This window comes from Vulpes lagopus, chromosome 1, assembly GCF_018345385.1.
Source record: "Vulpes lagopus strain Blue_001 chromosome 1, ASM1834538v1, whole genome shotgun sequence".
NCBI classification, from domain to species: Eukaryota; Metazoa; Chordata; class Mammalia; order Carnivora; family Canidae; genus Vulpes; species Vulpes lagopus.
In genome coordinates this window covers 62,403,716-62,431,667 of record NC_054824.1, presented here as the reverse complement: position 1 = coordinate 62,431,667, position 27,952 = coordinate 62,403,716, and the positions used below count along the sequence as shown (strand labels likewise).

General features: G+C 46.1%; 1 protein-coding gene and 1 pseudogene across 8 annotated transcripts; one reads left to right on the top strand and one right to left on the bottom strand.

Moving 5' to 3' along the window:
- Nucleotides 1-55: 55 nt before the first annotated feature.
- Nucleotides 56-21,201, top strand: TAF8 (TATA-box binding protein associated factor 8). Of its 8 annotated transcripts, none has more exons than XR_005989886.1 (9): nucleotides 56-112; nucleotides 892-1,048; nucleotides 5,072-5,170; nucleotides 5,506-5,568; nucleotides 6,600-6,724; nucleotides 10,628-10,775; nucleotides 12,311-12,453; nucleotides 14,315-15,111; nucleotides 15,319-19,143. XR_005989886.1 is itself a non-coding variant. In XM_041768862.1 (9 exons), the coding sequence occupies exons 1-9, from the start codon at nucleotides 68-70 to the stop codon at nucleotides 19,455-19,457; spliced, it is 933 nt and encodes a 310-aa protein (XP_041624796.1). In that variant the 5' UTR covers nucleotides 56-67; the 3' UTR covers nucleotides 19,458-21,201. The 8 variants fall into 8 exon arrangements, 5 of the variants coding, with proteins under 5 accessions (XP_041624796.1, XP_041624827.1, XP_041624819.1 ...); XR_005989888.1 differs by having other exon boundaries at nucleotides 19,008-19,140; XR_005989887.1 differs by having other exon boundaries at nucleotides 14,315-18,536; nucleotides 19,008-19,133.
- Nucleotides 7,628-7,808, bottom strand: LOC121474643 (annotated as a pseudogene).
- Nucleotides 21,202-27,952: the final 6,751 nt, after the last annotated feature.

The window sequence follows — 27,952 nt, the reverse complement described above, 5'->3', positions numbered from 1 at the left end:
CCCCTCCCCGCTCGGCGACTACAAGTCCCATCCTGCCCTGCGCTCGCGCACAGTACGCCAGAGCAAGATGGCCGACACGGCGGCCACTGCCGGGGCCGGTGGCTCCGGAACGGTAAGGGCGGGAGGCGCGGGGCGGAAGCCGAGAGAGTCTGGGCATTCTGTAACTTCCCCCTAGTGTGGGCAACAGGCTCGCAGCCAGAAATCCAGCCCCACCATGAGCTCCGGGTGGAGGAGCGTCTTTCAGGCCGTAAATGCCCCCCTCCTCGGGACTTGGCTGCGGCCTCCTGAGTTGGTGGACCGGTGTACTGATTGGCTCCTCCGCTGTTGGGGGTTGGGAACCCGGAACACCTCCTGATTGGCTCGGGGAGACCGGCTTCGCCTTCTTATTGGCCAGCCTGAGTTAGGAGGGATTCCCGTTTCAGAATAATTTAGCTTTCGTACTTTTCTGAGCGGTTGCCCTTTGCCTTCCTATGCCCAGCATCGTGTGGTGCTGTTTTAATTTTTCTTTGTAGTGACAGAGTGTGGAGATGCGAGGAACAAGAGAAAGGCCTTTTTTTTTTTTTTTTTGGGAAATGGATGTGAATTCAATCCCATCATGCATGTTTTTTCAGCTATATATTTTGATAATCTGCTAAAAAAGTAAGAAAACTTATTAGAATCTTAAGTTTTAGGTAGCTCCTTAGTATTTAGAACCCCTTGGGTACTCGATGATTACTCAGTTGGCCAGGATTTATAAATCTTAACACCAGGGGCTACCATATTTTATTAAGCACTGATAAATACATATTTAGCGAAAGAACTTTTGCTTGCCATTGACGATATGTGAACTGTTGGATTGCATTCTTGTCCTGTGGGTGAATTAATTTTTTTTAATGGGGTGCTGAATCGCAGAGATCAGGAAGTAAACAATCCACTAACCCTGCTGATAACTACCATCTGGCCCGGAGGCGAACCCTTCAAGTGGTCGTGAGCTCCTTGTTGACAGAGGCAGGGTTCGAGAGTGCTGAAAAAGCATCCGTGGAAACATTGACAGAGATGCTGCAGAGCTGTAAGTACCAGGAAACAATAGCTCCTTTTCGAGTCAACCAAACATCTGTTCTGTGTCTTGCACTCTGATAGTGTTAAAGAGGATTTAGGAAAAAGAACAACATAGTAAAGTGACTTTCAGGCTTTAGAATCAGATGGACGTGGGTGTAAGTCATCGCTCTGCCACTTAATAGCTTGAACAACTTGCTAAACCTCCTGAACCTCAATTTCCTTATTTGTGAAGTAGGACAATAATTTGTATCTCCTGGAGTTGTGAGGATAAGTGAGGTGCATGTGTAAAACACTTGATATTAGGAACCTGGTAACCTCTTGATGGTTTATAAGTGCTGTTGTTGCTGCTTGTTCTCTATATTCCAGAAGTTATAGTTTTGTTGCAGAGTCATGATCAAGTCCCATGAATAGATGCTATATATTGGATAATCAAATGCTATAATATGTGATACAAAGAGGGAGAGTAAATAAGTTTTATAGAACGGAAAAAAAAATGCTTAAGAGGAAACACGTTGAGTTGGAGAAGCCTAGAATGGTCTCACACAGGCTTTTCTGCATATACAGTGTATTTCCCTGCTTGGGTTTTATTAGTGGTGGTGGCAGTGGCAGCATGGCAGGGTGGTGGAAAGTAGCATGGGATGAGAGATGGGCTTACTTAACTTGTCTTTTGAGGGATCAACACAAATCAAAGTGAGAGAAAGCTTTAGGCAGGGGGGAGATTAACTGCAGTTCAGGCCAAATAAAGAATTGACTGACTCAGTGGGGACCTCTGGAGCACCTGTTGCCCTTCAGAGTACACCACATCAGGCTGAAAGGGCCTTGCATTTGTACTCAGTTCTTGATCGGACACTCGATGTGGGCTGCCCCAGGAAGGACGTGGTCTGAGGTGAGGTGGCTCTCTGCAGCTGGTGTTTGGAACTTTTATTTTTTTATTTTTTATTATTTTGTTTGTTTGGAACTTTTAAATACCAAATGTTTTCCTAAAGCAATGATCTCAAATGTTTTGATCTTAGAACCTATTTAGATTCTTAAATATTGAGGATCCTGAGGAGTTTTGTCTACATGGGCTTTATATAGAGCGATTTTTGCCACATTAGAAAATTGAGGGCAGCCCGAGTGGCTCAGCAGTTTAGTGCTGCCTTCAGCCCAGGGCGTGATCCTGAGGACCTAGGATCGAGTCCCACGTCGGGCTCCCTGCATGGAGCCTGCTTCTCCCTCTGCCTGTGTCTCTGCCTCTCTCTCTCTCTCTCATGAATAAATAAATAAAATCTTAAAAAAAAAGAAAAAGAAAATTGAAAAAATTTAAATATAAACATATATGAGCCCACATTCTATTATCCCTCAGAGCCATGATATCATCATAGCCCATGTAACCTCTGGAAAACTACATGAGACAATGAGTAAAAAAGTCAAAGAATGTCTTCACTTAATTATAAACATAGTTTTGGTCTGTGGACTCTGGAAAGGATCTCAGGGCTGCCTGAGGACTCCCAGGCCCCACTTTGAGAACTTTTGTCCTCAAAGAATGGACTAATAAAAAAAAAAGAATGGACTAATAGTTCCCAACAGAATTCAGTTTTTGAAAAAAATCTTGGAATTCAGAGTTTAAAGATCCTCATGATTGAGGCAATTATTTCTGATACCACTGGACAAAAGGCCTTTTTTCTCTCAGAAGAAATAGTTGCCACCAAGCGGGATAGAGCTGAGATAGTTGTGTTGGAAAGCTGTGAATATTGAAACTAAGAGGCTTGAAAATGGTATAAAAGTCTGCCACTCCAAGGCACCTAAGTGTTTCCTCTTAAGCATCTGCTGGAGCTGCTTTTTTCAGTGGTTGAGCATCAACTTTTGGCTCAGGTCGTGATCCCAGGATCCTGGGATCGAGTCCCACATCGTGCTACCCACAGGGAGCCTGCTTCTCCCTCTGCCTGTGTCTCTGCCTTTCTCTGTGTCTCTCATGAATAAATAAATAAACAAAATCTTTAAAAAAAAAAAAAAAGTGCCACTTCATTCCAAGGAATACCAAGGATAGATGGCTTAGGCTGAGGTCTTACTCAGGCTTGAGCAGCTCCATGTTGTTAAGAGCTCTGGGTATCAAAGTTTTAGGATTTGTGTTAGTTATAAGCATGAGGCAGAGTTTTTGTGCTTATTGCCTACAGTCGCTTGGTTTCTAGGGACTCCAATCTTAAACTGGGTTCAGAGCAAAGTCTCTGAATACTATTTTCTACATTTCTTATACATGTCCTTTGAAATCCTAGGACCTACTAAGAAAAGAAATAAAAAAAGCCAAATGGGTGAAGATACTTTAACTGACACTTGGCTATTTCTAAGACATTCTATACCAGGATTCTAATTAAATTTTTCCCACAGTAAACAGATGCTGCCCACCATTTTCCTGTATGGGAGCCAGTACTAGTGACTTGCCCAGGGTAGCGACGAGTTGATGGTGGGTCTTGGTGAGTTGGTGGTGGGTCTTCAGTTTGATACCCTTCCCTCTCAGTCACCACTTGCTCTTAACTTCCGAACCATTAGGGCCTCTAGAGCAGGAGATCCTTACATTTTGGGGCTCCTTTTGCATCTGATGAAATCTGTGGACCTATCCTCAGAAAAAGGCTTTTCTGTATGTAAAATTCAGCACAGTTTCAGAGCTTCATACCTCCTCTTTCCCTGAAGAACTTTTTTTTTTTTAAGATTTTATTTATTTATTCATGAGAGACAGAGACAGAGAGAGAGAGAGAAAGGCAGAGGGAGAAGCAGGCTCCATACAGGGAGCCCGATGCAGGACTCGATCCTGGGACCCCAGGATCACGCCCTGGGCCGAAAGCAGGTGCCAGACCGCTGAGCCACCCAAGGATCCCCTACCTGAAGAACTTTGGCATAACTTTTTTAAAAAAATTTTATTCTTAACTAATCTCTACTCCCAACATGGGGCTTGAACTTATAACCCCCGGATCAAGAATCGCATGTTCCACCGGCTGAACCATCCAGGCACCCCAATAACTTTTTTTTAAAAGATATTTATTTATTCATGAGAGACACAGAGAGAGAGGCAGAGACACAGGCAGAGGGAAAAGCAGGCTCCATGCAGGGAGCCCAATGTGGATGTCAATCCCGGGACTCCAGGATCACGCCCTGGGCCAAAGGCAGGCGCTAAACCACTGAGCCACCCAAGGATCACACACACACCCCAATAACTCTTAAATAGAAATTCAGCTTCAGGCCGAAGAAACAAAAACTTGTTCCTCCTCCCCCTTTTTTTAGTGAACAATTCAGTGGCATTAAATACAGTCACAATATTTTTCTTTTAAAGATTTTATTTATTTGACAGAGAGCATAAGCAGGGGAAGCAGCAGAGGGAGAGGGAGAAGCAGGCTTTCAGCTGAGCAGGGAGCTTGATGCGGGCTTGATCCTAGGACCTTGGGATCAGGACCTGAGCTGAAAGCAGACACTTAACTAACTGACCCATCTAGGTGCCCCTATATTCACAATATTGAATGACTATTAATAGTAGCCATTTTCAGAACTTTTTCTTCATCTAAACAGAAACACTATATCCATAATGCTAATTCTCCATCCACCACCACCCCCCGGCCCCACCCAAGCTCCTAGTGGGATTAGATCCTCTAATCCACTTTTTGTCTCTATCAATTTTCTTTTTTCTTGGTGCCTGAAATATAAGTGGCATCTGAAAATATTTGACTTTCTGTGGCTGACTTATTTCACTTGGGGTAACATTTTCAAAGTTTGTCCCTGTTGTAGCCTGTATCAGAATTTCATTCCTTTTGAAGGCTGGATCACGTTCCATCATATGTGCAAACCACATTTTGTTTAGCCATTCATCTGTTGATGAGCACTGGCTTGTTCCCACCTTTGCTATTGTGAATAATACTGCATTGAACATTGGTGTGCAACGATCTGTTTTCAGTTCACTTGGGTATATTTCTAAGAGCAGAATTGCTGGCTCTTATGTTAATAATTCTATACTTTGCTCTTTGGGAACTGAGAATAAGACATTATGCCTTTGACCCTTTTCTAGACATTTCAGAAATTGGGAGGAGTGCCAAGTCCTACTGTGAGCACACAGCCAGGACACAGCCCACACTGTCAGATATCGTGGTCACACTTGTCGAGATGGGTGAGTACACCCCCAGTTTCCAAACCTCTGGTGTGGCTAAAGTGGAGTTCCGAGAGAAAGAATAGTCTCCAAGAGTCAGCCACATCCACTGAATGTTCTTGAGTTCCCTTGTGAGTCTCCAGGTTTGCTTTTAGCTGGAGAGAGGGTTCCCTGAAAGGGGGCTCCTCTGAACCCATTGAAGAGACCTCCTACTTTCCTGTTGGGGGATTGATTCTGCTGGAGCTGCTTTTGAGTGGCAGCAGAGCCCTCAAAACTCTTTCGCTGCAGTATTACTCCCCACTCCGTGTTCGATTGCCAGTCGTCTGGGCAGTGATTCTTGCTCTCCTGTTTCTTAGGTTTCAATGTGGACACTCTCCCTGCTTATGCAAAGCGGTCTCAGAGGATGGTCATCACTGCCCGTAAGTGACTTTGAACTGAGGCAACTAAGTAAGCACTCAACTAATAGTTGTGGGATGAATGCACATTGAATAGGCCTGGGATGGGTTTGTAGCTCCTTCCCATTATGGGCTACCTGCAATATGATCTTCATTTAGGTTAATAGGATGGGGGTGTGAAGTTTAGTTACCAGAGAGGTAACCCATGTCTGAGGTATTGCTGTGGCTCCTGTGCCTCAACCCCAGAAGAGGACTGTTTGAAAAATGTGAAAGGCCTCAGTCTTCAGTCAAGTAACCTATGGCCTGTAGGTCTAATGTGGCCTACTGCCTGTTTATGTAAATAACATTTTATTGGAACACAGCCATATTTACCTGTTATCCATGGTGGCTTTCATGTTATAATGGCAGAGTTAAGTGGTTGTGACAGGCTGTATGGCTGGCAAAACCTGAAATATTTACTCTGTCCCTTGACACAAAAAGTTTGATGACCTCTGCCTTCGATAAACTGAGGCCATAAACTTGACTTGAGAGTACCTAGTTGTTGCTTGTAGGACCTTGGGGAGAATATACTAGATTTTTTTCTCAGCACTCTTTTCACGCTGGCACCTTTTTAAGAAATTCTCTCGGGGTAGCATTGGAAAGGGCTATTTTTAATCCCTCCTTATTTCCCTTAGCCCACACTGACCTACCCTGCCTCGCTCAGTGTTTGTCATCTGGGTTCTATGGAAAAAAAACTACTAGCCCACTCAATTTCCTTAGCTCTTCGGCATGCTCCCCTATGTAGTTACCTTGTCACAGCCCCCCATTCACCTACCTGAGAAGCGTGCAGGCAGATGGTGGTATGTGGTACTGTCCCCCTAGGTCATCCAACAGGGCTGAGCATTGCAGGGGTGACCTCCTCAGGTCCTCAAGCCATTAAAGGACCTTTATTGATAGAAATACAAAGTGCTTGTACAGAGAACATGGAGGTCTGGCATTTACTTCAAGGAAAGGAGGGAAGGGGTAGAGACCCACAGCCTTGGATGTAGGAGTAACAGGTTGTAACTCTGTTGCAGCTCCAGTGACCAACCAGCCGGTGACCCCCAAGGCCCTCACTGCTGGCCAGAACCGACCCCACCCGCCACACATCCCCAGCCACTTCCCTGAGTTCCCTGACCCCCACACCTATATCAAAACTCCGGTGAGTGATGGGGCCACACTGGGGGCTGTGACTAATGCAAAAGTATTCATTTCCTATCAACTGTCAGACTCGAGTCCAAAAGTTTGTTGGTAAAAGGGTGGTTCAGAACTCAGAATTTCTGTCCTCATTGATACACAATCTGGTAGAGGAGAATTATGTTCTCCATGGTTCAGATGTATTCTCAGTTTGCCAGACTAGCAGTTTCACCTTCCCTGGGGAAGATGTGGTGTGCCCAGGGGTTTTCCACACTTTCTTTGTCCTCCCCTCCACCCCATGTACTGGTGCAAATGTGGCCATCAGGCAGGCTGTTGGGGCAAGTCCTCTAGGACATTTGTGTATACCTCAGGAATAGATGGTCACCCACCATTGCAACACAGCCATTGTCCTTGACCAGTGGGCTCTGTGTTAGTGTCCTAGGGCTGCCTGCTATAACAAAGTGCTACAAACTAGGTGGCCTCGAACAACAGAAATGCACTGAATAAACAAATAATCTTTAAAAAGGTTATATTTATTTGGGAGAGAGAATGAAAGAGAGCACAAGTGAAGGAAAGGAGCAGAGGGAAAGGGAAAAGCAGACTTAGACTTAGCAGACTAAGCAGGGAGCCCGATGTGTGTCTCAATCCCGGGAGTCTGGGATCATGACCTGAGCCAAAGGCAGATGCTTAGCTGACTGAGCCACCCAGGCACCCTTTGTAAAACTTTTACATTTCCAGATTCTTGAAGGTCAAACAGTTGTCTTTTTCTTTTTTTTTTTTTAAGATTTTATTTATTTATTCACGAGAGACACAGAGAGAAGCAGAGACATAGGCAGAGGGAGAAGCAGGCTCCCTGCAGGGAGCCCGATGTGAGACTCGATTCTGGGACTCCGGGATCATGCCCCGAGCTGAAGGCAGATGCTCAACCACTGAGCCACACAGGCATCCCAAACAGTTGTCCTAAAAATAATTATAAGATCTTGCATTTTAATGTTTTTGACAAGTATATTCACAATCCACCTAAATTTTTTATTTGGGTAAGATTTTAATTAGCAATAATCATGCTCAGATAAACCCCATTGGCTACGGTACTGCCACTGTGCAAAGCTTATTTGGAAAAGATTTTAAACAAGTCTGAAAATCCTGTTTCTGTGTTTAAGTATAGATAGGGGAACTTACATTTAGGTGACACGTTTGAATTAACATTAAAAACAGTGGGAATATTTCCAAATATTTCCAATACCTCTTTTTTTTTTTTTTAGTAAACTTTAAAAAAAAATCACACACAGAAAAGCATGATAATAAGTGTACAGTTTGATGAATTTTTTTCTAAGTGTACATATACATTGAACTAGCACCCAGAGCTAAAAAACAAAAGAAAAACAAAAAGCCATGGGGGCACCGGGCTGGCTCAGTCAGTGGAGGATGTGACTTTTACTTTTTTTTAAATGACTCATACGTGGAGTGCAAAGAGTAACAACTTATTTTTTTAAGATTTTATTTATTTGTTTAAAAGAGAGAAACCGGGCAGCTCCGGTGGCCTAGCGGTTTAGTGCCACCTTCGGCCCAGGGCCTGATCCTGGGGACCCGGGATCGAGTCCCACGTCAGGCTCCTTGCATGGAGCCTGTTCTCCCACTGCCTGTGTCTCTGCCGCTCTCTCTCTCTCTCTCTCTCTCTCTCTCTCTCTCTCTCTCTCTCTGTCTCTCATTAATAAATAAATTTAAAAAATAAAAAGAGAGAAACCACAAATGGGGGAGGGGCAGAAGGAGAAGCAGATTCCCCACCAAGCAGGGAGCTGATGCAGGACTCAATCCCAGGACCCGAAGACACTTAACCAACTGAACCACCCTGGCACCCTGAGGATGTGACTTTTGATCCCCAGGGAAGGAAGCCACACGTTGGGTGCAGAGATTGCTTAAAAATAAAATCTTTAGGGGATCCCTGAGTGGCTCAGTGGTTCAGTGCCTGCCTTTGGCCCAGGGCATGATCCTGGAGTCCTCGGATCGAGTCCTGCATCAGGCTCCCAACATGGAGCCTGCTTCTCTCTCTCTCTCTCTCTCTCTCTCCATCTGTCTATCATGAACAAATAAATAAAATCTTTAAAAAAATAAATAAATAAAATAAAATCTTTAGGGATCCCTGGGTGGCTCAGCGGTTGAGCATCTCCCTTCAGCCCAGGGCGTGATCCTGGGGACCTGGGATCGAGTCCCATATTGGGCTCCCTGCATGGAGCCTGCTTCTCCCTCTGCCTGTGTCTCTGCCCCCCTCTCTCTCTCTGTGTCTCTCATGAGTAAATAAATAAAATCTTTAAAAAATAATAATAATAAAATCTTTAAAAAACACCACCACCACCATAAACTAGCATTCCTAAAGGTGCCTATTCCTCTTCAGTGACTAGCTCCCAAAGGCAATCTAATTTTTATCACCATAAATTCTTTTGTCTATTGTTGTATTTTATATAAACTATGTGGCTTCTCTCACTCAACATTATATTTTTGAGATTCCTCCATGCTGCTGCATGTAGTTGAAGTTTATTCAACATATATATAATCTTTTGGCATTTGAGCTAATCTAGGTTTTGGCCTACACAAATGGCACTGCTGTGAACATTCTAGCTTAGGTTAAACCATGGGAACTACAATTTTTGTAAATCAACAACTGTCAGATACTCATAATTATATACATATGGTTCAACCCATTAATGTCTTTTAGTGCACATATGTTTGCATTCTGTTGAACATATACCCAGGGGTGGGATGGCTAGGCCATCGGGGATGCGTGTGTTTAGCTTTAGTAGATACTGCCAAGTGGTTCTAGTGCTGCTTTCAAAAATCTAGTTTCGGGCAGCCCCTGTGGCTTAGCAGGGCAGCCCCGGTGGCTTAGCAGTTTAGCGCTGCCTTCAGCCCAGGGCATGATCCTGGAGACCCAGGATCGAGTCCCATGTGGGGCTTTCTGCACGGAGCCTGCTTCTCCCTCTGCCTGTGTCTCTGCGTCTCTCTCTGTCTCTCATGAATAAATAAATAAAATCTTCAACAAAAAAAAAATCTAGTTTCTGTATCATGAAGAGTAGTTGCTTTTTTGGTCATGTTTAAAATGTCAGTTTACCGTTACAGTTTAAAATGTTGTAGCTAAGTTCTCATCCTCATGAGATCTGGGTTCTCTTACACTTCGTGACCTGATTGCCGAAGAGCTCATAATTAGGAGCCAGAGGAGTGTCAGCCCACCATTTTCTTGTTCAACTTGCTTTTACATTAATATCCTCAGTCTGTGTTTCTTGGAGGGACTCCTTTGGGACAGTGTATCCACTTTGCAAAAGTTGGGTTTAAGAAAGCAAGCTGAAGGCACCTGGGTGGCTCAGTGGTTGACCATCTGCCTTTGGCTCAGGTCGAGTCCCACATCAGACTCCCCGTAGGGATCGAATCACACATCAGGCTCCCCATAGGGAGCCTGCTTCTCCCTCTGCCTATGTGTCTGCCTCTCTCTGTGGCCCTCATGAATAAATAAATAAAATCTTTAAAAAAAAAGAAAAGAAAAGAAAGCAAGCCGATACTTAAGCAGCTGCTCACATACTGCAGGATGTCACATTACAACGGTGGAATTGGTGCCCCCTGTCAAGGCTTTCCTGGGTCGGAGTGGAGGATTCCCACTCTTCCTTTGGGGTGTATTTCTTATGCCTGAGACCAGCTGTCCCAGAAATTACCTGAAGGCCAGGGGCAATCACTATAGTAAATATCTGTGCCTTTCTTAACTTTTAACTTAAAAATAAATATTAGGGATAGTTACAGAATTTTCTTTCTGCCTTTCCACTGCTCTTGGGGATCTCGGCTCCAGATAATGTCAGTGGGTCATTGAGAGGGTGAAAGGACATCACAACAGCAAGAATGATCCATTGGTATTACTCTAGTGTCTCTGCTGTTCTCCTTACAGACGTACCGCGAGCCTGTGTCAGACTACCAGGTCCTGCGAGAGAAGGCTGCATCCCAGAGACGAGATGTGGAGCGTGCGCTCACCCGCTTTATGGCGAAAACAGGCGAGACCCAGAGTCTTTTCAAAGACGACGTCAGCACGTTTCCATGTGAGAATCTCTCCCCTCGGTGTACCCTGCCTTGTCATTTGAAATAATTGCACTATCTTCCCTTTTAGTACGGTAGGAAGAAATGAAAGCTCTGTCCTTGTCTTGGGGCAGCTTATTCTTCACATTTCTGGCTCCTTTTCCCAGGTCTTCAGGCCCTGTCCCTAACTGGTGACTGTAAAATGTTATGGCCTCTCTTGGGATTGGCTGTTTGAGATTGAGGTTCAGCTACCTTGAGGATGACTGACCCTGGGCAGTAGAAGTGGCAGCCCTGGTAGTAGGAGGGCAGGGCAGTTACAGAACACCCCCCAGTCTTTGCCTTTCATGATGTCCTTTCATAGGTTCTATGTCACTGAATTTCTCATCGCAGTGGTACCATTTCACAGCATGCCCACATTACTTCATCTCCGTAGGCCTCAGTTTTTTCAGATGTGAGTGAGAGAGATTGGTTTGGGTGACTGATTCATTCAGCCGGGCCCTATTGAGTGCTCACTGTGTGCCTGGGCCTGGAGTAAGAGCTACTAACAGTTCATAAGTGCCAGACACTGTACTAATCACACGCCTTACCCTCTCGTGAACCTATGAGTTAGGAACTGTTACCACCACCATTATAGGAAGCTGAGGCTTTTAGAGAAAAGAAATGAAGTCATTTGCTCCAAGTCACACAGCTGGTAGATAGAATTTGGCTTAGCTCTTTCTGAATACAGGACCCTACATCAGAGCCTTAGCAAAAATAATCTCAGTGTCTCCTGCTAATCACATTTTGCTATAGAAGTATATGTAGATGATTTCTTTCTTTTAATATTTTTTTTTTAAGATTTTATTTATTTGACAGAGAGAGAGAACAAGCACAAGCAGGGGGAGAGGCAGAGGGAGAAGCAGGCTCCCCGCTGGGCAGGGAGCCCTATGCTGGGCTTAATCCAGGACCCTGGGATCAGGATAGCCACTTGACTGACTGAGCCACCTGGGTGCCCCTGGTTTTTTGTTTTATTAATAATTTTTTCTCTTAATCTGTGCTTTTTGGAAGAACTGGAATGCTTACTCACCTGAAGTGCCCTCTAGTTCGGTGGATATATAACTTGCATCCAGAGAGTTTTCAAGTCCAGTATTTGGACTTCAGTCCTTTAGGCTGAAGAGATCAATATCCGAGCTCAAGAAATGAGGCTGAGCGGGGTCTAGGATCACTAAGCTGATACTCTGTGAAGATTCAGCCCCAGTTCTGAGTTTAGTTATACTTGTAAAAGTGGGCTCTGAAGTCGGATTGCCCAAATTGAGATGCCACTCTGCCAGTTTCTTTGTGCTTGACGAGGTTGCTCTATGCCTGGGTCCTCATCTGTAAGATGAGGCTGGCAGTTGTACTTAATAGGGTGGAGGCAAGGATTACAGATAACGTGTAGGATGTCACTTGACCTGTGATTGAGTGTTGAGAGCGCGTCACCATGACTGTTGTTCGTTGCTGCTCACGACTCTGTTGTAAGGCTGTTGGGCAGCTGCAAGGATGCTGTAACTGGAATGGTGCCTCTCTTCCAACTTCCCAGTGATCGCTGCCAGGCCTTTCACCATCCCCTACCTGACAGCACTTCTCCCGTCGGAGCTGGAGATGCAACAGATGGAAGAGACGGATTCCTCGGAGCAGGATGAGCAGACAGACACAGAGAACCTTCCTCTTCATATCAGCACGGTGGGTCCTGCCTTCTGCCTGCTTCACAGTACCCCCAAAACTCACCCCTGCTGCCCTCAGCCTGTCACCCTGTGAAGTAGACACCACCTACCCTGGGTCTCTGGGCTTGTGTGACGGGCTCATGATGATCCAAGTGTGACATGATCTCTTGGGTGAGAGACAAGTCCACGTCCTGGGGCTTCATTCATCCATTCACCAAGTATCAAACAAGTATCTGCTGGAGCCAAGCAATTTTGAGTACTGGGGAATTAGTAGGAGACAAAATAGACAAAACTTCCTGCCCTTGTGTCACTACGGAAAAATGATAAATTAGGAGATAGGAAGTAATATGGGTATGAGAGGATGTGGTACTAGATAGGGTGACTGAGAAGGTGACATTTGAGGGAAGACCTGAAGGGAACAAGGTTTGTACATATCTGGGAGGAGAGCATTCCTTGCAGAGGGCATAGGAGATGCAGAGGCCCTGAGGTGGGAGCTGTTGTAGTAAAGGACAGCAAAGCTCCCAAGGTGACATGAACATCTTAAAGCCCATATTAAACATGGCGGCTTTTTCTCAGTAAGGTGGGAGCTATTGGGAATTCTGAGCAGAGGAAGGTTGGGATCTGATGTAGGTTTATTGACAAGGTCAGTCGAGTTGAGAGTAGACTGCAGAAGGTAAGGGCAGAAGCAGCAGCAGAGACATCTTAGGAGGCTCTGCAGTAAACTGAGGGTGTAGAAGCGAAGACAATGAGATGTGGCCAGATAGATAATTTGGTCAGATTTTACACTATTTTCAGAGCAGAGCCAAGCAATGGTGTGGGTGTGAGATACGAGAGAGAGAGAGAGAGAGAGCGCGAGAGCGCGCGCCAAAGAGGAATGCCAGGCATTTTGCCTGAACAACAGGAAAGGTGGAGTTGCCTTCAGCCGAGATAGGGAACCCCTGGGTGGGCCAGGTGGATGGTGGAGGGACAGGAGTTCCCGTTAAACAGGGAAGCCTGAGATGCTTATTAGACATCCAGGTGGTGGTGGTGTCAGGTGGAGAGATGCATATATGAGTTGGAGAGTTGGAGAGTTGGAGTTTGAGAAGCCATTAGGGCTAAAGATGCAACTTAGGGAGTCACCAATATGTCGATCGTGTTTAAAACCATGAGATGGGGTGAGCACCTTGGGAGTGGGTAAGGATAAAAAGGAGAAGAGGAATTGGGCTTCATAAGTATAGACTTGTGCTGTTACAGTAGGCACATGTGTCCATTTAAACTGAAATTAGGGGTGCCCAGCAGGCTCAGTTGGTGGAATGTGTGACTCTTGATCTCAGGGCTATGAATTCAAGACCCATGTTGGGTGTAGAGATTACTTAAAAATAAAATCTTAAAAAGAAATTTAAAAAATAAACTAATATAATTGAGATAAAACGGAAAATTCTTAGTTTCTTTTTTTTTAAAGATTTATTTTTATTTGTTTGTTTGTTTGTTTATTTATTTATTTATTTTAGACAGAGAGAGAGAGAGGCAGAGACACAGGAGGAGGGAGAAGCAGGCTCCATGCCGGGAGCCTGACATGGGACTCGATCCCGGGACTCCAGGATCGCGCCCTGGGCCAAAGGCAGGTGCTAAACCGCTGAGCCACCCAGGGATCCCCAAATTCTTAGTTTCATAGTCACACCATCCACCTTTCAGATAGCTACCTATGGCTGGTGGCTACCATATGGAGCAGTGTAGACGTGAATACATGCCATTGCAGAAAGTTCTGTTGGGCAGCACTCCTATAGACAATTGTTTCAAGGAATTTTGCTGTAAAGGGAAGGAGAAAAATGGAGTGGTGGCCAAAGAGGGGACGTTAAGGCGTTAAGAGAGGCGTTTTTATTTTTGTTTGTTTCTTTAAGATAAAAGAAATAACAGGATGTCAGTATGCTGATGGGAATGATCTGGTAGAGAGGAAAAGAGGATGCAGGAGAGAAAGAAACATTTTGGATTGATGGTCTTTGGTAGGTGAGAGGTAAGGGATCTAGGGGACAGGGCATGGTGGAGGGGTTGGCCTTGTTATGGGCATTTCATTCCCAGGGGAGGAGATAGAGTGCGTGGGCACAGGGATAGAGGTGGGTGAGATGTGCCCGTCATAACTCGTGGATGTTCTCATCTGGTTATCAATGGGTTGTACTCAGCACATACAAATATAAGACCCCACTCTTGTTCCTGCATCATTGTGAGAAAGTGCCAAGTACAGCCACAGAACTGTGAGACACTCAGACGCCTTTAAGGCCTGCAGGGCCCTATGGTCCACTTACCATATTCATCCATCCTTTAAGACCAGCCCTGGCTTTGAAGCAAAGGATGCCTTGGTGGTTGCAGTTGAACCAAGCATTCTGGGTGTTCTCCAAGGTCCATGCAGCAGGTGGCAGCCAGCAGCCCCAGTATGGGGGTGGAAAGTTGCCTCTGCTGTCTTTTATTATTTGCCGACAGGCCTCCTTGCTTGAACACAGGTTTCTTTAATGTTGGATTATTCCTTTCAGAATTAGGGCTGGAAGCCCATGGCTTTACCTAAAGCAGAGGAACTTGTTATTCTACACTTCCGTGTTGGACTCAGTTAATTTGGTCTGAGATATGGTGATTGGGTCATGGACTAAGATGAGGTTCACCTTATGAAAAGGAGGACTCTTCTAAGCAAAACTACCATCCCTTTGTAAGTACCAAGTAGCTAAATGGCCTGCAGATGTGTTACCTGACACCCCAGGTGATGACCCAGGCGAGGTCGTGGCCGTGAATGAACCCAGGCTGCAGGACCTTGGAGCCGCTAGTGGGGCTCCAGGGCACTGAGAGGCCAAGCCAGACGGCAAAGAGTAGGAATACCCGACCCTCAGAGTCACGCTGGCCTGGCTCTGCTTTCCAGATAACGTGACCGGGCTTGCAGACCCTAACATCTGAATCTGTGTCCTCACGAATACAAGCAAGAATAGGAGCAGCTAACCCAGCAACGGACATCAGGTGCCTGGCAGCTCCTGGCACCCATTGTATGCTCCCCTCCCCCAGCCTCCCACCGTTTTAGGCTGTATGACCACCTGCTCTTCTATTAAAAGTAAATAAATAAATATAAAAAGACCTCAAGCAAAGGATTCTAGCAACACTTGATATACAATTGATTGGATTTATTTGTATTATTCTGTATGAATGACAAATAGAATCCTGTTTCAGAATTTACCGTGTAGAAAGAAATGTATGGCCAAAAGTCTTTATCCCTTCCTTGTTCCCTGTCATCCACTTTCCCTCCTACAAAGCCACCAGTATCACCAGTCTCATGTATCCTTCTAAAGATGCAATTTCCTCATTTTTAACACAAATAGCAAATCACAGACCACTCTCCCTTTGTTTTCCTTTATTGATATATCTTGGTGAGCATTCTGTATGTAGAGGTCAGAAGCTTCTTTAGCCCTCCTTATGGTTTCATCGTGTTCCACTGTATGGATATAACTGTGGAATGTAACTATAATACATAAACCACAATATAGACATTTGTCTTTTCTATCTATGGTTTACAGATGTCATTACAGTGAATTAAACAGCAGGTACTTTAAATTTTTCTTCCACTTAGCAGTGGCAGCATGTCTTTCAAGGACTGTTGCTAGGTGGTTACTTTGTTTAACCTGGTTCCTGTTTCTCCATCTACTTGAACATATAAAGGGGCTATTCATTTTGAATTAGTGTATAAGAGCATTTTTTCCCCTTGTGTATTTGCACTAGCTGCCTCCTGCAGACAATAGCAGTCTAAACTTTTGTTCTTTTATGAACAAAGGACCATTCATTTACTCAGCCAGTATTGATTCAGTCCCTGTATGTGCCAGATACTGTTCTGGGTGCTTGGGATACCTCGGTGAACAGAGCAAACGAAACATCTGCCTTTTGGAAGCCTGTGTGTTGGCAGTAGGGGAACACCAATAAACGTGATATGTAAATAAATCATTCACAGTACATTAAAGATGCAGATGCTATTGTCGGGGCAAGGGGACCGGGCAGGACAAGATCCAGGGTAAAAGATGGAAGTTTCGGTTTTAAATAGGGTGGTCAGGGTAGATATCACAGAGAAGGAGACATTTGACAAGAGACTTGAAGAAAGTGAGCAAGTGAGCCATGTGGCTATGTGGGGAAGAGCATTCTGGAAAGGGACAGCCAGTGCAGAGGCCCTGAGGAACAACACAGAGGTGAGTCGGGCCATGGTGGAGGGCAGCAGGGGAAGAGAGGCAGAGGGCGGAGGGCGGGTTAGATCGGACCCTGCAGGCAGCTTTTGGAAACTGGCTTGTAACGGGGTGAGATGGGTGTCAGGGGAGGGTGTGGAACAGCAGAGGGACCCGGACTAGTGGGGTGGCCTGCTGGCTGCTGCGGTAGTCTTAACAAGAGATCCAGTGGGTCCAGCAGGGTGTCTGCACTCGAGAGAGTGGAGGTGCTCAGATCCTACCTATACTTTGAAAGTCAGGCCAAGAAGTTATCCTAACAGTTTGGATGTAGGAGGTCTGAGAAAGAAAAGCGAGGAGGACGCTTTGTCTTAAACAGCTGGAAGGTTAGAGATGGCACTCGGGCTGGGCTGGAGTTCAGTTTCTGGCATGGAGCTTTGAAGCACCTCCTGGATGCCAGGTGGAGATGTGGAGTGAGCAGGTGGCAGTGCGAGCCTGGGGGTCAGGAGAGAGGTGAGGGCGGAGGGGTGCACGCGGTCAGTGCAGAGAAACAGTGTTGGACACTGTGAGGCGCTGCAGTCACCCCAGGGTACGTGGGGCTCACCAAAGCTCACCCCGGGAGCTCCCGACAGACTTTTAGAAGCAAATCTCAGTTAGTTTGGTACTTTACTTTTATCCACTCCTATCCCTATCTCAAGGCTGCCTGTCCCTGAAAGAGACAAGCAAGTGACATTTCCAGCTCTACTTGGGAGAAGAGAAGCTGTTGTCCCATGACTCGGGACCCACATCCTGGCCTTGTGAGACAAGTGAGCCGAGTGGAGGGAGCCTAGTGCCCTCCGGCAGAGGTTCCAGGGCTGGCCTTTCTGTGCCCCTGGTTGGCCTTTCCATCCTTATTATCTCAGGAAACACTTCAGGCATGGTTGAAATGAGCTTTCAGTAACTTCAAGACAGGGATCTTCCAATAGAGAAAGGACAATAGGGGAGCAGGGGGTGAGTTACTAAATAAGCCATTAAGAACTTCAGAAAGATTGGGAGCCAGAAATCCCAGGCAGGTTCGATCATGGTCAGACCCCGTGCCTGGCATGAGCGAGGTTGACATTGGGGCACTTGTTTTCAAGAGAACCTCTAGAAAGTCCACAACAACTGTAGGTCACGTTGTGATCCCACTGAATCAGGTTTTGGGGAGGCAAAGCACAGGGACCCTGGATGGAGCTGGGTTTGGAGGGAGAACAGAATTGGTGGGGCGGGGATGGGCATGCAGCAGAATCTGAAGGGTTTCTTGAAGCTCACTAAGCCTGAGACTGGAGTCCCTGTCCTAGGCCTGCTGTCCCTGTGGGAGAGCCTGTCATTCATGTCATCCAATCACAGTATCCTCTACCCTGCTGTCTTTTGACCACAGAATCTCCTGGTTGAGGTCAGGTCCTCTTTTGCCTCAGTTACGGAATGGGAATCTCAGTGACCAGTCACCAGGGGGCGCAGCCCAGACAGCTTCTTCTGGTCACTTCCAGTCCCTCAAGCCTGGCCTGAGCTTCTGGGCCAGGTCCTTGATGTGATTTTTCTCCACCTTACCCTGCAGCTTCTGCTCATTTTAAATAACTTGGAAAATGGAAGAGAGTATAATAAGGAAAGGAGAATCAATCATGCATATTCCCAGAATCTGTTTTTAATATTTCAACCTATTTTTACTATGTGTACACACTTTATAGTTAAAAAATGTTTTAATCGAGATCATGTTGAATATATGTAAACCTATAAACTTTTCTTCCAAATCACTTTCCTCAAAAAGCAAACAGTGGAAGAGCTGACCCACAGGTCACAGATGGGGATTATCGTTGGCATTCCTGTGTTGGCACCTTCGTGCTGCCTTTGCCCTGGTGGGAACCCTCAGGGCTCAAGAAATGTCTGGCGTCTGCTGCAATATGATCGTTGGTACCTGTTGCAGGTACCAGATATTTGAGAATCTGGGGGAGATCAATTATGATTTGCATTCAGTTTGGTCCAGGAGATGCCCTGTGCACATGATTTGTTCTGGCCCTGTGTCCTGCAAAACATCATGGGTCACTTCTCTTTTTCTTTATCTTCCTATAGGCTGGGTTTCCTCCTTGAGCATCTAAATGTTCATCCCTGACTCCCTGCCCCTGCTAGGGCTCTATCCTAACTCATGCCCTTGCCTTTTCAAGAGTTTCACAGTTTGGTGATCTCTGTTCCCCCGTGTCCAAGCTGTTGGTCTCATCTTCCTCTGATAGCTGGCCCCTGCTCATTTCTTTGGACAGAGTTAGATACATTAGAAAGAAAGTGGTCTCTAGGCTTCTAATTTCTTGACGAAAGGGATGCTAATAGTAGTTCTTATTATGGGCATGATCTCTTTCCTTATGCCATTGGTATTTTGCTTTATTTCGGGTTTTGCTCAAAGGATGATTCTGGAGCCGAGAAGGAGAACACCTCTGTCCTGCAGCAGAACCCCTCCTTATCAGGAAGCCGGAATGGGGAAGAGACCGTCATTGATAACCCCTATCTGCGACCTGTGAAGAAACCCAAGATTCGCAGGAAGAAGTGAGTTGGAGGCTGGGTGCGGAGAGGCTTCTCTGGCCAACCGATGCGGTTTTTTCTGCTCCCTGGCAAAAAAGAGAGGCTCCCCAGTGGGTCTGAGCCTTGGGGAAAGCTCCTCTTTTCCTTTTCCCTCTTCTCACTCATCCCCTATATATACCTCTTGTTGGAAAGAAGTTGAGTGTCCTGCAGCCCAGGGACCAGCCCTCACCACCCTAGGGTTCCCTAGAGTCCCCCTCTAGGGAGAAGGAGAGCAGGTGGGGCCCCCACCAGGCAGGCTCCATGGATTCCTCTTCTTTCTAGGTCCCTCTCGTGAGCCGAGAAGGAAGCCTGCCTTGTACAGAGACGCAGACACCACTCTCCTGGGGGCAGTTAAAGCCGCTGGAGGGAAGCAGAGAGGGTGGCCTCCTCATGGTCAAGCTAAGGCAGCAGGGTGCGACTGAGCATGATTTTGATAGCAAACTCCATATGAAGATTACCTGTTTTCACTGGATATTTGGGTGGAGGAAGGCATGATGGTAACGATCAGACTTTGTTAATCAACCTGGTGAAACTGTGGGGCACAGGAGCAGCCAGTACTTCCGTTGTGTCAGGACTTTATTTCCTTGAACTCTAGAAGACAGGTCTGCACAGATGATGTTAAACACAGAGGAGAGTGACACTTAAGGGCAGCACTGACTCTGTCATCAGCACTTGTAGGGTAGCGTGCTCTCCTGAGGGATTTATCCCTGACTGTCCTGTCCCTCTGTGGGATGTGTGCTTGGGAACTGCCAACTAAGTCCTGCCTCATCCCAGGAAAAGAAGTTTTCTTGGACAAGAGCCTAAATCAGTGGATATTTGATACTGTGACTTGTAGAGGAATCACCAATTTTAAACAACAGGAAGAAGATTTGATGGTGGGGAGTGGGGGTGGAGAATGAGATTTTGAGGGATGGGCCTGGCCATTCTGCCAAAAGTCCATTGCGGACAGAAGGCCATGCATGGTCCTACCTTATGGTGCAAGTGGGCTGAGAAGAGCCTGCAGGCCAAGCCAGGGTGTTCTTCTGGAAGCAGGTCTGAATCTGTTCCACCTCTTTTCCTCTCTGGGGAGAGAAGACTTCATCCTGATGTACCCTAAACCAAAAACAAAAAAACAAAAACAAAAACAAAAAACCCAAATGTTAAGGAAGATGTTGGGTAAGTTGATCCCCTTTGGCTGGTCTCCAAAGGAAGAGATTTAAAAACCAAGTCCAAAGAAGAAAAATGCCTGTGATTCCTGGAAGTTCACACAGGATAAACAAGTTGTTCCCTGGGTTAGTGTCCTCAGGGCCATACTGAACTTTCCTGATGCTCTGCTTCCAGAGTCCTCTTCTCATCTTCCATGCTGTAGGTGACTGAAAACTTGAAAAACTAGACATCCTCTGGCCTCACAGTTGCTCTAGGGCCCTCAATCCCATTGCCTGAAGGCAAAGAGCCACTCCTCAGTCCCCGAGGCATGCCCGGGAGATGTTTGGATTCTCCAGCTACGGAGCATTTTTTCAGGTTTGTAGTGGCCTGAAACCCTCCTACTGGACTGGAGTCAGAGTGGGCCTTTGCTGAGTTTGTGATCCGGCTCCTGGCAGTTCTTGGCCAGCTGAGTTTACAGGCCCAGGTTTGAACCCTGGCAGATACAGGGCTGAGACCTTTCCAGTTTGCTCTTCTCTTCTTCTGCCAGGGAGCAGAAAGAGCCACCCCAGTCAGCACATCTGCGGTTCCTCTTTCACCACTACTGTCCAAAAGCAGCACCAGCCCAATGCCACGATGCTGAGGGGAGAGGTGGGTTTGGGACAGAGCTGCCACTTGGGCTGTTGAGTAATTCTGGATGAGAGCCCCAGGGAGATGATTAGAAAGGTTGAAAGGCTGACCCGACTATTGTTGTGTAAAAACTGTGCATAATTTTCAACGTATATTTATAAATTTCTATTTTTTATAACTTTGGGAGACTTCTCAGAGGGAAAAAGTAGTAAACAGAGCCAGATTTAAGAATGTGATTTATGAGTTCTCAATAAAAGATCATAATAAAAACTTTGCAAATGAAACAGAATGATGTACTTTGAACTTAATTTGTATTCAGAAGTCACAAGAATGAATAAGACTGCAGACAGATAAAAGTTTAGTCCTTCTGTTGGACTAAGTATCCCTGGGAACTATATAAAACTTTCTACACTGGAACTTTTCAAATACAGAATGAGAAAGTATGTATGTTTTCCTTGTATATCCTTCACCCCAGCTTCAACACTGAGCAACATCTTTTTAATTCTGTTTCATCGATTTCTCCCACTTTTTTTCCTTTATTTTTTTCTTCCTGGAGTTTTTGTTTTTTTTAAGATTTTATATATTTGAGAAAGAGAGCACAAGTTGAGTGGGGGTGGGGGGCTCAATCTCACGACCCTGAGATCACAATCTGTTCAGAAACAGAGTCAGAGAACCATTAACCAACTGAGCCACCCACATGCCTCTCTTCCTGGAGTTTTAAAGTAAACCCAAAACTGTGTCATTTAGTCTGTAAATAGGTCATCCTACATCTCTCTCTGAGACCTTTTTTTTCTAATTTTGAAGTTACAGATTGACAGGATGTTGCGCCCCCCCCCCCCCAAAGTCCCATGTACCTTTGGCCCAGGGTCCCCCAGCGGTAGCATCTTGTATAACAGATGCAGTGTCAAACCCAGGAGACTGGCATTGGTACAACCCACAGAGCTTACTTGGATTCACCTTGTCCTCTGTGTGTGCACAGTTCTGTACAGTTTTGTCATGTGTGGATTCATGTAACAACTGCCACAATCAAGATAAAGAACATTTCTATCACTGCCAGCACCTTCCTCGTACTGTCTCTCCATAATCCCTGACAGCCACTCTTCTGTTCTCCATCTTTATAATTGTATTTACAGATTGTTAATTGAAATGGGGGCACCCGGCTGGCTCAGCTGGTGGAGCATGCAACGCTTGATCTCAAGGGTCATGAGTTTGAGCCCCATGTTAGACATAGAGTTTACTTTAAAAAAAAAAATGATTGTTAATATAAATGGAATCAAAATTAGAACCTTACAAAGTTGGGTTTTTTCACTCAGCATGAGTAAGAGCCATCCAGGTTGTGTGTCGGTAGTTCCTTTGGGTTTTTTGGCTGAGTCGTATTTCATGGTATGGATGTACCACAGTGTGTTTAACCATTCACACTCTGAGGAACCTCAGGCTGTTTTCAGTTTTGGCCTATCATGAATAAAGCGGCTATGCACATTTGTGTATCAGTTTTTATGTAAACATAACTTTCGTTTCTCTGCAATTCACATCCAAGAATGTGACTGCTAGGTCCTCTGTTAACTGCAGGTTTAATGTTAAGAGGGAACCTCTTTCCCAGAGTAGCTGTACCATCTTCATTCCTGCTAGCAATGTATGAGTAATCCAGTTTCCCCACATCCTCACCAATATTTAGTATTACTATTTTTGGTTGCTTTAGCCATTCTGACAGATGTGCAATAATAATATCTCATTGTGACTTTAACTTGTATTTTTCTAATGGTGAGATGTGCCTATTTGCTATCTGGTGGAATCCATTTGAGTATTTTGCCCATTTTCTCACTGGATTGTTTCTTTGTTCTGAGATTTCTTTACTCTAGATACAAGAACTCTGTCAGGTGTGTGGTTTACAGACACACTTCCCCACTCCGCAGCTTATCCTCGTGTTCTCTCCATGGGATCTTCGGCAGAGCAAAAAGATTTTAATTTTGAAGACCGATTTATCAGTGTTTTCTTTTCTGGGTATTTTTAGTTTCAGATCTAAAAACTCTTCACCCAGCCCTGGCTCCCCAAAAGTCTTTTTCTGTTTGTTTGGTAACATTTTTATAAATTTATGTTTTAATCCTTAATCTATTTTGAGTACATTTTTATTTAAGATGTGAGATTTTTTTTTTTTGAAAACCAATAATTTATCAAAACGCAGCATATGTATGCAGGGGAGGGTGTCGCGACAGACAGGGCAGCAGTGGGCAGGCGCACAGGGAGGGGATGGTGCCTGGATGGTGGGTGCAGCTTGCCGCAGGTGGGCCGTGCGCACAGGGAGGCTACACAATTCTTCCCACAGGGCAAGTGGTTGTAGAGCGACTGCACATAGGTGAAGACGCACTTGGGGTTGGGCTTTTTGCCCATGATCATCATGTCCTCCACCTCCACCAGGGGCACCACTGAGTTCACCGCTTTTGCCTGTAAATGTCCAATTGATCCAGCTCCTTTTGTTGAAAAGCTGCTTTTCCTTCACTGAATTACATTTGTACCTTTGTCAAGACTTAGTTTTTTGTGCTGTGGGGGCAGATTTATGTGGGTTGATAGCTTTTTTTTTTTTAACATAACCACCATGTCAATATCATACTTAACAAATGAACAGAGATTTCATCTGTATCCCTTAATATCCAGTTCATATTCAGATTTTTCCAGTTGTCCCAAACATGTTTGTTTTTAATAGTTGGCTTGCTAGAATCAAGATCAAAATAAGATCCACACACTGCAGTGTTCATGGCTCCTAAGTGTACCACAGTCCCTTTGCTAATTACTGATGAGCACATCCCTTCCTCAGCCTCACCTCCTGGGTCGGTAGACCCCAGTCTGGCCTCTGGGGGCTCCTCTGTTTCTGACCAAGGGGAAGTTAAATGGTAGCCAGTGAAAACTGAGAAACCAGGAATGAAATGGCCTGGTCTTCTCGGGAAACAGTGTAAAAGGAACTGACATTCTTGAACTTTGTTTTTCTAGAATCCTGAAGTTGCTCTAAGAGGGCCATGTGATTCATTAGTACAAAGATTGCTGACATTTGTATTTATGGCCACACAACTGACCAGCTGTGAAACCTTGGGCACATCCCTAAACTACCAAACAGTTTCTATAAAATGGGATAATGATGGTTTAATGAGAACTGTAACTGTGGCATATTACAATGTTATTCCATTGCCAGGCTTTTCTTTTTTCTGTTGCTTTATTTTTTTTTAATTTCCTTCTGAAGCTTTATTTATTTTTTTTAAAGATTTTATTTATTTATTCATAGACACACACAGAGAGAGGCAGAGACACAGGGAGAGGGAGAAGCAGGCTCCTTGCAGGGAGCCCGATGTGGGACTTGATCTCAGGACCCGGGATCATGACCTGAGCCAAAGGCAGATGCTTAACCAGTGAGCCACCCAGGTGCCCCAGTATTAGTTTTGTATGTAATTTTTAAAGTAACAGAAAAGGGCAGCCCCGGTGGCACAGTGGTTTGGCGCCGCCTGCAGCCTGGGGTGTGATCCTGGAGACCCGGATCAAGTCCCACATTGGGCTTCCTACATGGAGCCTGCTTCTCCCTCTGCCTGTGCTTCTGCCTCTCTCTGTGTCTCTCATGAATAAATAGATAAAATCTTAAAAAACAAAACTAATACTAATTGATAACCCTTGTCAATCACTGTTTTACATGTATTGACTCATTTACTCCTCACAGTTATCTCAATAGTAGATTTTCTTACTGCCCCCTCCCCATTTCCAGTTGAGAATGAGGAGGCCCAGGGAGCTCAATGGCTTACTGTAGTCCACATGGCCCACTGAGTCCTGGAGCTGTAGTCTGCACCCAGCATTCTCCCTCCAAGCTCATGCTTTTTACCTTTTGTGTTGCTTCACAACCATACTTGCTTCTGTTCCTTCCTCAAATGCACTGTGTGCTACTGTGTGCAAAGTGATTCCTATAACATAACCACGCTGTCATTGGCCTGTGGATGGGAGGAAAAGGGGCTAGAAATAGAACCAGTGACACAGAAAGGGTGATGGGGAGGTAGGCTGAGGCTGCTAGTCACAGTTCTTGTCCATTCCTTGATGAAATAGATAAAGGGACAAAATTATTTGTGAAGGATTTCGAAATATGGTTCTGTAGCAGATCATAAAGGAGACTAAGGATTTCCTGGTACGAGGAGAGTGGGGATCTTGTCGGGGGAAATGCCTGTGGCCCCTTTCACTGTCCTGTGGAAGCCCTGGTAATTATGGGCTGGAACAACTTTTGGGTTGATCTAAGGTGGTATTTCTACTGGATTAAATGGTCTGTTCCAATAGGAGTTGGCTGTAGAGTCCCGTAAAGTCCCCAAAACATAGGGGTTTAAGACAGAAACATATGCCTTCTATGAAAGTCTGAGTAGGTGGTCTAGGCTGGCTTGGTGGCCTGATGATGTCAAGTGCCTTATGACATGGCTCCTTCATCGCCTCACCTGCTGCTCACATCCATGTGATGGCAGGTGACTGCAACCCTATCCACTGGGCCCGCATTCCAGCCCAGGGGAAGGAGGACAGGGGAGGCATATGTAAAGGAGATCTCAAGCCCCAGAAGCTGCCCCATCCCAGCCATTGGCTCCACCAAATTGCAAGGGAAGTGAGGAAATGTGGGTTTAGCTGAGTGTCTAGGTAAAATTTGGCAGCTATGTCACCATGGAAAGACCAAGAGAATGGATTTGGAGGACAACTGGCAGTCTGCCACAAATGAGGTTGAGGGCATGTGCCCAGGAATGCCTTGGTGGGACAGGCAGCAAACCCTACCTGAACACGGAAGCCACCCAACTTGGCACCCCTGGCTCTCCCAGCTAGGGCCAGAGGCCAACAGGCAGGTGCTCCTCTAGGATGGGGCCCTCAGTGGAATCCAACCCAGCCTTTGCCTCCCATGTGTAACTTTGTTGGCTGCCCCTTCCTTCAGAAGGGGGCTTTTACATTGCTCTCCTTTCCTTGCTATCCTACTTCTTGGCTTCCCTTGTCTTTGCTGGCTCCTCCCCCTGACCCACCCAGCTAAGGATGGTCTCAAACACTGCTCTGCTTGTTTAAGGAGTAGGCTCATCTGCTCCTCCACTTGCGGCCAGTACCTCCCCGGGAGTCCTCAACATCCGTTTCTCTCTAGCTTGCTCTCCACTGAGCTGTCTGGCTATACTAGCAATGCAACACAGATCAGGTCTGACTCAGTGTCCTCCCAAACTGTGTCTGCTCCCCAGCTTTCCCACTTTAGAAGGGAGTTAGAAACAGGCCAAGAGGGGCACCTGGGTGGCTTGGCAGATGAGGATCTGCCTTCGGCTCAGGGCATGATCCTGGGGTCCTGGGATTGAGTCCCACGTCAGGCTACCTTCATGGAGCCTGCTTCTCCCTCTGCCTGTGTCTCTGCCTCTCTCTGTGTCTCTCATGAATAAATAAAATCTTAAAAAATGGAAAAGAAAGGAAGGAAGGAAGAAAGAATGAACGAAAGAGGCCAGTGCGGCTGGCCCTGTAGCACTTGCGTTGGGCCACGGTGGCAGGCCTCCTCCTCCCAGCCTCCTCCCCACCCCACCACTGCTCCAAGCAGGCTAATCGCTGCAGGGTCTCCATCCTTCCCCTGCCTCTGGTCGGTCACCGAATTCTAACCCCCCTCCCCTCTGCCAGCCTGATGCTGCAGCTCCCTGCTGTCCCATCATCCTACAAGCCCTTTCCCTCCCCACCAGGTGCCCCGTAGTTCTTCACTACTGCTCCTTACCCCAAGCCAAACCTGCCTGAACCTGCCGGGACCTGCCCGACCTGGCTTCCTGGGTCCTCTGCCACTTCACGGTTCCCTTTGGATGACGCCATTCTCTCATTTATTCAGTGAATGTGGATGTAGCGCCCCCGTGTATGCCAAGCGTTACGCCAGGCTTCCAGGGTAGCACAGTGGCCAAGACGGACATGGCCCCTGCCCCCCGGGGGGTGCAATTCCAGTGGGAAGAAAACCAAACCAAGAAAGCATCAGAGGTTGTGGAGAAATGTGAAGATGATGGCATACCACGAGGAGGAGGCCATTCTCGTCACTGCTGCATCCTGGGCCTTCTTTTTTTTTTTTTTTTTAAAGATTTTATTTATTCATGGGAGACACAGAGAGAGAGAGGCAGAGACACAGGCAGAGGGAGAAGCAGACTCCCCGTGGGGAGCTGGATGTGGGACTCGATCCCGGGACCCCAGGATCACACCCTGAGCAGAAGGCAGGCACCCAACCACTGAGCCACCCAGGCGTCCCCATCCTAGGCTCTTCTTTTGTGCACAACCTCCCGAAATCTTGTCTGTCCTTCCAGCCTCTATATCTCCTCTCCAGATTATACTGATCCTTCCTTTCCCCATCCAGTCATTCAACAAACGTTAACTGAGTACGACGTGCAGGCGCTGAGCCAGATGTTGGGACACAGCACAGAGTATAGTAAAGTCATTACCTTCTCTGACCTTATGGTCCAGCTGTGGGAGAGACAGCTCACAAACAATGACCCAGAATGTTGGGTGGTCGAGCGGGGTCCTGAAAGGAAAGTGATAGGCTGCTTTGCGTAATTTAAAGATTTATTTATTTATTTGAGAGAGATGGGGGGGGGGGGCACACATGCCTGGGGGGTAGGGGCAGAAGCAGAGGAAGAGAAAGAATCTCAAGTAGGGGGGATCTCTGGGTGGCTCAGTGGTTTAGCGCCTGCCTTCAGCCCAAGCGGTGATCCTGGAGTCCAGGATCAAGTTCCGCGTCGGGCTCCCTGCATGGAGCCTGGTTCTCCCTCTGCCTGTATCTCTGCCTCTCTCTCTGTGTGTCTCTCATGAATAAATTAAAAAAAAGAAAGAATCTCAAGCAGACTCTATGCTGAGCTCAGAGCCCACCATGGGGCTCGATCTCATGACCCACGAGATCATGACCTGAGTCAAAACCAAAGGGTCAGAGGCATAAATGACTAAGCCACCCTGGTGCCCCTGCTTTGGGTTTTTAAATTTAAGGAAAATTTAATAAAGGGATTACCTCCAACAGTGATGTAGGGGATAGGAGCATGAGGGTGGTGT